General features: G+C 47.8%; 1 protein-coding gene across 1 annotated transcript in view; it reads right to left on the reverse strand.

Moving 5' to 3' along the window:
- Positions 1-1047: 1047 nt before the first annotated feature.
- The window catches only part of LOC135375236 (cysteine-rich motor neuron 1 protein-like), a 50423-nt gene continuing 37937 nt past the window's right edge, over positions 1048-13533 (reverse strand). Inside the window, exons 3-11 of the mRNA XM_064607968.1 lie at positions 10650-10771; positions 9823-10011; positions 8142-8312; positions 7448-7654; positions 7156-7374; positions 2294-2494; positions 2037-2228; positions 1731-1925; positions 1048-1622 (exon numbers count right to left, since the gene is read on the reverse strand). Coding sequence (XP_064464038.1) covers positions 1441-1622; positions 1731-1925; positions 2037-2228; positions 2294-2494; positions 7156-7374; positions 7448-7654; positions 8142-8312; positions 9823-10011; positions 10650-10771 — 1678 coding nt within the window. The 3' untranslated portion in view covers positions 1048-1440. The remainder of the gene's footprint in view (positions 1623-1730; positions 1926-2036; positions 2229-2293; positions 2495-7155; positions 7375-7447; positions 7655-8141; positions 8313-9822; positions 10012-10649; positions 10772-13533) is intronic.

Consider the following 13533-nt stretch of genomic DNA (forward strand, 5'->3'; position numbering starts at 1 on the left):
TAAGATGAGTCTTCCATTCACCCAAATGCCCTACTTGCGCTGATGAAGCTGATATTCCACATCTTCTCCTCGACTGCCGCAGATTCGACACCCCTCGAGTCGCGCTCAGATGACGCCTACTCGAGCTATGGGGCACAGACTTTACTTTGGGCACTCCGCTCGGCCCAGTACAACATCCCACACAGCGGTCTGTGACAAAAGCAGTTTCGACGTTCCTCAGCGACACACGTCTCATGAACAGCCTGTGAACTCAAGTCGTGCCATCTCATCCGTCAGTGTCCCACCCTGACCCTCAAAGGATTTACCCACATATTTTTTTTAAAGTCATCTTTGTCTTTAATCTATCTCATCTTGCTTTCATCTATTGTTAGTTTATCCTTCATTTCCCAATTCTTTGCTTTCTTTTTATTTTACTTTTATATATTTCCCTTTTCTTTTTTGCACATTTTACGTTTGTAGACAAGGAGTTTCTGGGAAAGGACAGTTTGTGGACAAGGAGTTTGTAGGCAAGGACAGTTTGTGGGCAATGAGTTTGTGGGCAATGAGTTTGCGGGCAATGAGTTTGCGGGCAATGAGTTTGCGGGCAATGAGTTTGCGGGCAATGAGTTTGCGGGCAATGAGTTTGCGGGCAATGAGTTTGCGGGCAATGAGTTTGCGGGCAATGAGTTTGCGGGCAATGAGTTTGCGGGCAATGAGTTTGTGGGCAATGAGTTTGTGGGCAATGAGTTTGTAGGCAAGGACAGTTTGGGCGCAAGGGGTTTGAAGACAAGGACAGTTTGTAGACAAGAAGCTGCGATATTGAGACAATTTGTGTGCTGTCAGGATGTGTACCTGAACGCAACCTTATTCCTGCTATACAGGACCACGAATTTTTAAAACTCGCTGCTGTGCGGCGCATGTCTAACTGCATACTAGCCCCATGACTTCTTGGTGGTGGTACCAGACGTAGCTGTGACAGCAATGTGACAGGTTCAGACAAAGAATGCATAATATGTTGGAAACCCCTGGCGAACTCGTTGACAAGACAGGAATAGAAAAGAAAGTATGTACGTAATCATGTTTACGTTTATTCCGTGCATTCTTAAAAACTAAAAGGAACACCATGCAATTTGAATCCTGTACATACATTTGTCTCACACCGTAAATAGGTACATACATCTTGTCTCCCCACCCCCGATGCTTCATATACATCCTTAAAAGAATAAAAAATAAGCCTCTTAAAAACTGAGCCGTCTAGACTCGCACACTGAATCCATCATCGACAGCACACTCACGCACACAAACACACCTGGTTCCCACACCGGTTTCAGTGTGAGAACCGTTCCTTCGATTGGTCCTCTTCCGATTTGTTCGTCCATCGCGCGAAAGACTATCTGTCTCTCACTTTGACCTTTGGCATAAATACTTTTTTTTTCTTTAAAGGTTGTATATCACACGCATTCAGACGTATCCATTGGCTGTCTTCTTGTAGGCCGGTTGCTGCACCGGGCGAGCGTAGCCCTTCACAACGTGCTTTCTCCACAGGTAGAAAGTGTAGCTCCCCATGATGGCAAGCACGCCCACAAGGACCACCACCGCCGTGATGAAACCGGCACGCTCGCGGGTACCTTGACGCTCGAGTTCTGAGAAAGAAGGTACACGCCTTGTTAGGCAAGGAAGGTCATTGCAGAGGCCACGAAAGTCAAAATGTACCCCGGATAATTTTTATCAATAGTTCTTGGATACTATACCTGGACATTGCATGCAGCAGTTTCCAGACGAATGGTTGCGAGTTCGACAGAAGTCCTGGGGACACATCGTCTCCTGGCACCGGAGCCGACCCCTGTCGCACTGACAGCGGTTGCAGTTATCCAGGGCGCGGTGTTCGCCGTCGGCGAACGTTAGGCTGCCCAAAGTGCATTGGCCAAATTTGTTGGATACTACTTCTGTAAGGAATAAAAATATCGGTTATAGCGATGTCCGCGTATAGCGATACCACGGAACCGCGGCCTACTGTCTGTGGGGCCGCCCGCAAGAAGTGGCAGCAAAATGCAGACCTGGGCAATGAGCGCAGCAGCCAGACGTGTGGCCGCTGGAACGGCAGAGATCATGTTGACAACCCATCTCGAAACATTTCACTTGCCCGCTAACACAGTGACAACGCTTGCAGTTGTCCGGTGCCCACAGAGCACCATCTTGGTACATCTTGCCGTCTGTGTGGCAGTTTATCGATGACTTCGAAGCAGGCGCTGAAATGCATCAAAGATAAAACATTTATTGGCTGCCCTTAGGTATCAATGCTGCGTTTCTGTACCTGGACACGCAGGACAACACTTGTCCTTGAAGAACAGAGGCTCAAGACACGAGAGCACCGGACACATGTCTCGGTAACAGTGTTCCTTCCCCGCTCGGCAGATGCAGCTGAGGCAGGGTTCTGGACGCCACGTCTGGCCGTGTTTCATGCCGTTGGAACACGGCAGTTGATTGGAATGATTGCTTCCCAGGTGGTCATTGTCTGCGCGGAAGCCAAAAAAGAAATCAATCATCAGGTCTGTGCAGGAAGCAGTAAACGCCACATTTATGCAAACTCTACACGGTATTTCCGCGTTTATATATATATATTTGTTCGTGTTATCGCCGCGAAGCAACTGTAGCTATGAGCATTTCCGCGTAGAACCCCTATGTCGCTGATGGGTGAACACACTGGACATCGTGTCCCTTCGCGATCGTAAATTCACTAAGTATCTGTTAGAGCAATCTCGCAGAGCGAAACCTAGAACCTGAGTAGCGTGGTATCAAGAATGCTGGTACTACCCTAACACAACAACACATAAAGGAGCTTGGAAGGGATAGAAAGATTGAACGACGATTAATGTAATTAAGGCGGTGGAAATGCGTCAGGCATTCGGCCAACCCACCCACTACCACTATCTACCCCTATCAACCCGTAACTATCACTAACTGTTACTAACTACACAGCCACAACAGCGGCGTAAGCCTTCTTCTCCGCCGGCGGCGTATTTTGAAACACTGCTTTCGCTCTTCCTCTGTCTCGTTCGCCCGCTTTCGGTGCCGAGCAGCGGCATCCGCTGCCTGATGTTTCTTTGCTTTGTTCCTAGGTTTCGGCGGCTCGTCGATTTCGCTCAGAATCCGTCTTCTTTTGGCGCCTACTTAGCCCGGCACTCGTACTCGGTTGGCACTCCATTCTGTATTTGAATTCAGCCCATACGCGCCTTGCACACCCGCAAGTTCGGACTAGCCCGCGTATCTGGCGCGCCGCCAAGACCGCTTCCGCTCCGTGACCTATTTTCTCTTACTCTCAACACTCCACTTCCCTCCGCCTCTCTCGTGCGGCGTACTTCCCTCTCCACGTTTACACGACAGATCGACACCGACACTTTTCCTCGAAACGCCGCTTCTAATGCTCACGCATTAAAAAAATGTCAGAAAGAGTTGATTTTCAGATTACAACCCATGGGTCACATATATGCACAAAAAGTAGGAATGCATCGCGCAATCCTGGTGCACAAGAGAGCATTCAAATCTCGCGGAACAGAAAAGCTGCTTCCCTCGGCTGCCAGTCTGTGACGTTACGTCACCGCCCAATAATGAGGCGCGTGCCTTCTTCTTTATTTCTTTTTGTGGTCGTATTTGGGGCCGTCCGTTTCGCGTCTGAAGCAGAGCAGACGACTCTGGACAGCCAATAAAAGTGCTCGCCTGATCTGACGTCACAAGCCAGAAGGAACTGGGAGAGAGATCGCAGCTACTGCTCTTATAAACTAATCTTCTCAGGAAATGCTCGCGTTCCGACGGAAATGTTTTGTGAACAGTTTCTGAAGAAAAAAAAAATACATGGTGTGCCTTGCAGGAGCGCTGAGGTGACCTACGTTTCTTTTTTCCTTTTTTAGGTGCGGCGTCTTCTGCAACGAGTAAAACACGGTCCTGCGAAAGAACGACGGGCCACTCCACTCTTGGAAAGATAATGCGTATCAGAGAACGAGGGAACGTCGTGGCGTAGAGTATCCCCCTGGCATGTGACTCGTGACGTAGGCCGCCGCAGCTCAAGCGGGTATGGGCCTGTTTCACGACGATTTGTAATCGTGTAACCGGGATTTTTTTTTTTTTTGCACAGTTATTTATCGCCTATGCTACGGCTCTGAAAAATCGTGGCGCAAGGATTTCCACAAAAGAGATGACGTTCCCGGTACGACGGTAACGCAGGGTACACGCCGGACACGACCGTCTATAGTCGTGTTCAATTTAAGAAGGAACGGAAATCTAGTCCGTCAGGTCTAGAGATATCACTGCGCCGCTGATAGGATGGCCGGACACAGAGACGTCACGCTTCCTCCTCCGCCAGATAATGTAATCCATCATACTCACTCTGCTTCCGTACTGGCTGTTAAGACAGCCCCCCATATAACACTACGCGAGCCCTCCGTGCCACTCCCCTACTGATGGCGCATGGTGGCACAGCAGTATTTCTCCTGGCGCGCTATTGGCTCTCCTTTATCTCCAACGGCGTATATAGATGACGGATTAGATTAGACAGGATTTCGAGCCACGTTAAATGTCACCTCACTGCTCCTTTACGGAAAACTGTAAGGTGAGCTCGACGCTATCAAGCTTGCGGAGCTCTGCTAGGAAGTTCGTTAGGACTGTAACCATTGACATCACCATATTTTGTACTGGTCACACGTTACATTAAATGATGATACCGCGATTTGCATGACTATCGCTAGCGTGCACACCTTTGCTGTGGAAGAAATCGAGCATCACAAATAAAATATTAATTGCGCAAGATATTGGTACAGAACATTGAGACAGATACAGTACGGAGAAAAAAAAAGTAAAGCTTGGAACGTTCATCTGCCATCAAAGGCTCTACCTGCTTCATTGCCAGGGATGCGTAAGCGCAACACACGTATATAACAAGCGCGAGCAGTAGCCAGAGGTGAGCGGGGATAAAGGTGACAGAATCCGCACGGTATCCGGCTGTGAGAGATCTGCAACCCGATCCGCTTTAGCTGAAATAGGCATATCCTCGCGGATATTAATCATATCCGCACATCCGCAGTCATTCCATTTGTAGGAAAATCTGCATGACGAAATTGTTCCACAGCTTTCTACCCACAGTTGTCCAATAATAGTGGACAAATGCTCTAAGATGCAAGGGTGTGACCCTTCGACGCCAATTCAGGTATACCGCGTGCTCTCAATTACGGCTAATGGACGTCGGCATATTTGTGAATAAAATGCGGTATCCGCGCACACCGCATAAGTGCGCGCTTTTACGGGACGGACGGCTAAGGAACGTCGGCAGTGACACTATAGTGCTCATTTGCGGATAAAATGCGGATATCCGCGCACACCGCATAAGTGCGCGCTTTTACGGGACGGACGGCTAAGGAACGTCGGCAGTGACACTATAGTGCTCATTTGCGGATAAAATGCGGATATCCGCGCACACCGCAGAGGTGCGCGCTTTTACGGGACGGACGGCTAAGGAACGTCGGCAGGGACACTATAATGCTTATTTGCGACTAAAATGCGGACATCCGCGCACACCGCAGAGGTGCGCGCTTTTACGGGACGGACGGCTAAGGAACGTCGGCAGGGACACTATAATGCTTATTTGCGACTAAAATGCGGATAACCGCGCACACCGCATAAGTGCGCGCTTTTACGGGACGGACGGCTAAGGAACGTCGGCAGTGACACTATAGTGCTCATTTGCGGATAAAATGCGGATATCCGCGCACACCGCAGAGGTGCGCGCTTTTACGGGACGGACGGCTAAGGAACGTCGGCAGGGACACTATAATGCTTATTTGCGACTAAAATGCGGATAACCGCGCACACCGCATAAGTGCGCGCTTTTACGGGACGGACGGCTAAGGAACGTCGGCAGTGACACTATAATGCTTACACGCAGATAAAATGCGGATATCCGCGCACACCGCAGAGGTGCGCGCTTTTACGGGACGGACGGCTAAGGAACGTCGGCAGGGACACTATAATGCTTATTTGCGACTAAAATGCGGATAACCGCGCACACCGCATAAGTGCGCGCTTTTACGGGACGGACGGCTAAGGAACGTCGGCAGTGACACTATAATGCTTACACGCAGATAAAATGCGGATATCCGCGCACACCGCAGAGGTGCGCGCTTTTACGGGACGGACGGCTAAGGAACGTCGGCAGTGACACTATAGTGCTTATTTGCGGATAAAATGCGGATATCCACGCACACCGCAGAGGTGCGCGCTTTTACGGGACGGCCGGCTAAGGAACGTCGGCAGTGACACTATAGTGCTTATTTGCGGATAAAATGCGGATATCCACGCACACCGCAGAGGTGCGCGCTTTTACGGGACGGCCGGCTAAGGAACGTCGGCAGTGACACTATAGTGCTTATTTGCGGATAAAATGCGGCTATCCACGCACACTGCAGACTGGTGCGTCCTTTTATGGGACGGACGGTTAAGGAACGTCGGCAGAGACACTATAATGCTTATTTGCGGATAAAATGCGGACATCCGCGCACACCGCAGAGGTGCGCGCTTTTACGGGGCGGACGGCTAAGGAACGTCGCCAGGGACACTGTAATGCTTATTTGCGGCTAAAATGAGGATATCCGCGCACGCCGCAGACTGGTGCGCGCTTTTACGTGACGGACGGCTAGGGAACGTCGGCAGGGACACTATAATGCTTATTTGCGGATAAAATGCGGGCATCCGCGCACACCGCGGAGGTGGGCGCTTTTACGGGACGGACAGCTAAGGAATGTCGGAGGGACACTATAATGCTTATTTGCGGATAAAATGCGGATATCCGCGCACACCACTGAGGTGTGCGTTTTTACGGGACGGACGGCTAAGGAATGTCGGAGGGACACTATAATGCTTATTTGCGGATAAAATGCGGATATCCGCGCGCGCCGCAGAGGTGCGCATTTTTACAGGACGCACGGCTAAGGAACGTCTGCAGGGACACTGTAATGCTTATTTGCGGATAAAATGCGGATACTGCGCACATCGCAGAGGCGCGCTTCTGTCGGCATTTTAACCGCGCGGGCTTCAAAATTCTATACTTTACCGCAAAGAAAGATGTAGTGCGGATATATCCACACCCGTGCACACCTCTAGTCCCAACGAGCAATGAGATATATATACCTGCACAAGCTGCGCAGCATTGACCGGGCTTCTTCACAGGGTTCGCACACGGTGCTGCGGGACAGGGAGCTGAGTCGCACAGCGCTAAGCCCTCGATACAGACGCACTGCGTGCAGTCGTCCAGCCACCAGGTGTCTCCCTCGCGGTGCACGTGACCGTCCAGTCCTTGGCAGACAGCGGCACTTGCGGGAGATTGCTGGAACGGGCTCGCTGCATCGTCTGCGTCAAGAACGGAGAGCCCGTCAGAAAGTTGTCAGAAATCAAGGTGACAGAAACGTTTGTGATGACTTACTCAGACATATAGGGCAGCATGATCCAGGTTCCAGTATTGGGTGATCGCAGTATGTCCGAGGACAGGCAATCGGAGAGCAGAATTCTCGACCGTCGTGGCATGCGCACTGGCGACATTTGTCGCGCCAGACGCTGCGGTTGCCATGGGAACACATCTGTGTTCCGTTTGGACCGTGATGCTGGTAGATACTGAGGAGCTGAGACGGCTCTGTGATTCCAAGAAGAAGAAAAAGAACGAAAATGTCGTATCAAAGGTGTTCGCAGTTACTCGTGCAAATAAGTTGACACCAATGCGCCTTTATTTAGATTGCAGGGTTAACAGAAGTCGTCAAGTAGTGCTGCTGAAGTCTGGTACCCAGTTATTGATATGAAGAGTCAGTATCATCAAACATGTCGATGCAGCGTATCACTTATTTCAAAACGAATGTAGAAAGATGATTTACACAATGACGATTCAGGGCCCAGCACTATACTGTTCAATGTCTTCCGTGCTGAATACGACGTCATCAAGCGGCATGTACCATGATAATAATCTGGCGTTCTGGGCTGAAACGTTCACCACTGAGCCAAACCAGTAGGACGGGATGCTTCCAGCATGTTCGAACTATTTTCTATTTGTTTAACGCGACTGTTAGAATGTCGTCACATCAGATATTCTGAGACACCTACAGGGATGAAGCACAAGCAGACCTTACTCTCGCATGCCGGACAGCACATCCCAGGCTGCTTCACTGCATTCACACACTTAGTCTCACACATCTGCGTTTCGCACTTTGCTCGACCAGCGACGCATTCGCACCACGTACAGTCGTCCTCCTTCCATTGCTCACTATTGTTCACCTGGCGACCCGACGATGTCAGACAACCTGTCGAAGACAACAGAATACAACGGTTACTATAGTGCTCATCGTACAAAACATGAGGGCTGTGATGAAGTATGAACTTTTATGGGCTGCATAATCTAGATGCTTCATGTCTAGCTGACAGTACGAAGAGCGCCCTAAGCAGGCTGGACCGTGGACCGCTCAACTTGGAGCATGTGCTTGGGGCATGGCCAAATGAGCAGACGACCTGCGTACTTTGCGCCCTTCTGCACTTTCTGATAGACAGAGGTGCTGAGGCCACCCTTTCGGATTCAACGCTCACAACGACGTTGTCTAACACGCAGACCAAGTGTTCTGAGGCAGTTTTCTGCACCAGTGGGGCCGACGTCTGCATTTGTTCTCTACTTTTCGCGCGTCTGGTTGGTTGGCTCTCAATATACTGTAGACCTCTACCCGAGAAACGTCATCATGACGTTGGTAGACAGACTGAAACCGAAACAAATCGGAAAGGGAGGGCTCGGTTTTAAGAATGGGCACTGGTTCGCTGCCTCCTATTGAAAGAAAAGTAGGACCGAAGGTCGCGTCCCTTTCAGGGACCATCGTAATCCCCTCAAGACCGTGGCTTTCGGGCGCGACCTTGTTCGCCCCTATAGCTTCGAGCCCAGTTCAACTCTACCAATTTGGTGGCGATGACGAACACTATGACGTCATGTGTTTACGAACAGGTAATCCAGAAGATGTGGGTTCGAGTCCTACAGCTGGCTAACCTTTTCAGTGACTTTCATCTTTCATCGTTAATTTCTTAGGCAACTTGAGGCCTTGTATGTGATTGTCCCTTCTATGTTGTTCCAGCCTCAGAACATCAGTTATCTCATGGAGAGGTCTCTCGTCTGTCTTCTTGCGCTCCGGGGGGACACAAATTCCACGCAGCGCGTTAGTCCTCACGTTGTTCACCTCTGTGAGGCCGACAACAGCGAGCTCTTTCAGCACTAGCACTACCGCCATCACCGCCTCTCGCGCAATAATTGTGCAATCCGTGTATTTTCAAGGTCGATGTGAAAGCCATTCTTTGTTATTCCATCGCTGAAATCGAGATCGTCGTTAGCAACTGCCCTTGTATTGATTATTTATTGCTTTTTTGAATCTTCCACCATCAGGGCGAATGCCATAGCCTGGAGGATATTTTATTCTAGTTGCTACGACGACCGTCTGAAATTGTAATTAGTACTTTTTTGTAATGAGTACTTTTTTTTTCATATTGCGCCTTTTGCAAATACTGCCACTTTGAATGAAAGAGCGCCATGCCCAGAGCAGCAATGTCCGAATGCTAAGTATCACCGATATAACTTGAACAGCAACGCAAGTTTTCTCGTCGTATGCACTCTATATAGTACAAGGGCAATCGTTATAACCGAGGTTAACGTACCGTTATAACGAACTGTTTATGTGTCAATTTAAATTCGTCCAAGAATGTCGCTCTACATAGACACTACTAATTTGTGAACACCGTGAGCAATTTGTTACTGTTCTATTGCAAGACTTTGAGGCTTACCGAGACAAAGCGGGCAGCACTCCCCCTCGGCCTTGTGCAACCAGGAACAATGCGTGTCAACTCCTTTGCAAGGATAATCGTGACAATTTGCGACGCCGTTGCGGCAGGAGCACGAACCACACTTGTTTCGCCACGTTTCACCGTTCTTGTACGTCTGTTTGTCGACGCGGCAGGACCCGTCGCTGCTCACTGAAAAGATATCGTTATAAACGGGTAAACTTCTTCAAGGTTACAGTTCTGCGATGAGCCACGCACTATAATGCGGGTGAGCATCTGGAGTTCTCCTTTTACGACGTTTACGTTACAAACACTGACAAAATATACAGAGCGGCAGTTCAGCGATAACAACGGCCAGCGTAGACAAATGCTTCTCTGTAGCTAAAATTTTCGCTATGGGAACAAGGCGTCTTCGCGCAATGACTTGGTAAACATTAAAACGGGTTACGTCAACACATCTCCGCAACTACCTTACATTAAATCATTTCACGTTTATGCAGATCGATTTCTACAGACCGCGACGTCGACAGACCTTGAAGAATTATTCGTAGACTACGTTAAATGGAAAGCGAGCAAAGCAACCTGAGGGAACACAGTGGTCTACGTAAAAATGTTCGAAAGATCCCACTTAATTACTACTTATGCGTAGTAATAAGCGTATTCGATTCGCAATACGAATCGAAAGCACAGTTATTCGCTTCGGTCTTCGAAAAATTCCAGCGTTCACGCGGCTCTAAATTCTACCTGTCGTATCCGTGTGCAGACCCGAAGAGGTTGCGCTGGTCAGTACAAGTAGGCACGAAAAGTAAAGTGAAAGTAAAAGTACTTACCGGCCGCGCATTCGTACGTATCGCAGCAAGAACCAGGTATTTGGTTGCCGCGTTTGACCAACTTGGGAATTGTATCCGGAGGACAATCGGGCGACAAACAGTCTCCTGGCAAGCAGGCGCATCTGAAAGGGGGAAGGACTTTATAATTACACCCTATTACGAGGACGATTTTTCAAAATGCCATTACGCGCTGGGCGTAACTACGGTTAATGAAAGATTACTTCACAGGCGGGCGTTCTGCGACGCACAACTTCAATGCGCCTACTTGAATTTCATAACATTTTTTACCGCGCAACCGGAGCGTGATTGATGTACGTTAACGACGGTTTCTTCTTTCTTGTGCGCTGCTAGCAGTGGGTTTCGCCGCAATGCACGCGTGTTGTGCGGAGAAGTGCGAAGCCAAGTGGCAGGTAGTTGCATTTAGGAAAGGTAATTTTGGCATATTAGCTTTCTAAACTTCATAAAAGTACACATTCACGGACAGGTGGATACAAAAACTACTTTTTTTTCTAAATACGTTCTTTAGATTTGAAAGTCAGCAGCGTCTCGCATAACGTGACTAGCAAATACGAAATAATCGTTACTGTTGTCATGAAACTACGCTCGTTACTATTAGTCGCGTGGTACTTTTAATCGAAAACTATATTACGCTGTGTTACTTTACGAGTAGTCCGAAATTTGTAAACAGAAGCCATCTAAATTAGCGAATTCATTTCAAATACAGTTAAGCTTTTTCGTACTTCCCAGCACAACAGGGGCACTGGGGGATAAGTGAACAATATCCTTGCGTTCAACTAAGACTTCCTCGTGGCCTCAAGGGTTGCTGTAATCGCGCTCGGGAACGAGACCATTTTTTTTTTTTTCAGTGTTATTATTAAGGTTGACGATAGCTGTACAAGCATCTATGGCAACCCACAACGCGTTACCTGCGGGGCGTTGTGAAACAGTCGAATGAATCCGGTAAACCTCAAGCGGTATCAAACGACCCAGGAAAAAGCGATATCTTGCGACGAAACAAACAATTAAGTAAACAATTCAATAATTTTTAAATAATAAGCATTAAATATAATAAATATAAGTAATACATAATAAGTTCCGAATAATTATTTAATTAAATAATTAAATATTTAATTAAATCTCAACAAAAATTTGCCACTTGGACGTCATCTATTACACTAACTCACTTTTACACAGTTGCCCCAGTACAATAATTTCCTTGAGGTTGTGCTGGCACGATCAAATAACAAAAGTTAAGAACCACAGCATTATACATATCAGACAAGTTACCTCATGAGAACTTTAACGGAATAGATATTAAGTGGAAATGAAAAGATAAAGAGAAAACAAAAACACTTGGAATGGATAGATAGATAGTTTGAAAAAAGAATAATATGGAGATGACAGAATACTATATTTTCACCTTTTACGGAGAATGGGTTAACTGAAGCAGGTTTTTCTTATTTGAAGATTAAAAAAAACTATTCGTTACAGTCATCCACGTGAAACAGGTAACTCTGTCCGTGCATATCGTGGTTACGATCACTATCGGCAAGGATGCATGCATCCTTGCCGATAGTGATCGTAGCGATTAACGGCACATGGCTGAAAAATCTTCGAATGAAGTCTCTTTCTCCATAGGACGTAATATTGGTACTAAGACCCACCAGATCCAGATCCACCAGCAGATCAGATCAAGCGGTATAATGAGTCTTTCGTTTTTATCTGTGAGCGTATATACTCCAGCCAGACATCCATGTACTCCAGCTTGAAACCCTCTGTCGAAATATTAGATGGAAGAATGCGATTAAAAAAGGCCACGCCATGAGAGTGTTGCACCACAGATATCGTTAATTATGTTGTGGGCTTCACACGCAAGCGCGGATACGTCGGGTTTCTGTACGTATGACGTGTGTTTCGCGGACAAGTAACACTAGCCTTGCGCCGACGGGACGCAGAATAAACGATAAACGCCTCCTGTTAGATAATATACTTCAGAGATTCGAGATAATTAATTATCGTCACGTTATGAGGGACGTCACGCAAAGAGTATTTCGCTCTCACGTTTGTAATCGTCCCGAACCTCTTCCACGCAGGTTTTCCGAAAAAGAAAAAAAAAAAGAAGCTGTTCCAGATTTCTCGTGCACTAGACCGTATACTTTTCGCACTTTTTATATTTTTTTATAAACTAAAACTCAATTAGCGTATCTTTGTCACCTCAAGAAATGGAGTCTGCTGCATGGAAGCTTGCGGCATAATAAATTTAGATAGCTCCAGTGGTGTTTGGTGCTGGGCCCCTGGACCAGTAGCGCGCATATGCACCAAGGTCTCCGTCACCTTTGGGATTTCCTGTCATCAACAGACCTCTCTACCCTGCTTTGATCACCTGAATCCTCATCTCCATCATCATCTTTCACTATCTAGAAATGGCAGTAGGGCTGCGACCAGGCTGCGACCAGGCTGCGACCAGCCTGCTGGCCGGCGTCAGCGCCGTCTCATCATCGTCTCTTTATATATGAGTGTATTTTCGTTCGTCGACAGTGCTTCAAGTCGTTTCCAGTCTCTTTATTCTTCAATTGCGGAAAGCAAGCAGTACGAATCTAGAAAGATAACTGTGTGCTATACAGTACGATGAAACGGCGTTCCACGATACGAGCACACCCCGTGGTCATCGACTGACGTTTCTTCTTACTTATATATATATATATTTTTTTTTTTTCATGTGTACGTCACGTGAATGAAAGGGGGTCACGAAACCGAAACACTGTACTGTTGTAACAAAGACGATCTGTCAGAGCGAAAAGCCCTTCACAAACACAATAGTGCAAGCCGCCAGCTTTTGTTTGCTGTAATGAGTTCCCTGTCAAACGCGAAAACTGCTTACTGC

Source organism: Ornithodoros turicata, unplaced genomic scaffold (genome assembly GCF_037126465.1).
Source record: "Ornithodoros turicata isolate Travis unplaced genomic scaffold, ASM3712646v1 ctg00000843.1, whole genome shotgun sequence".
Classification (NCBI taxonomy): domain Eukaryota; kingdom Metazoa; phylum Arthropoda; class Arachnida; order Ixodida; family Argasidae; genus Ornithodoros; species Ornithodoros turicata.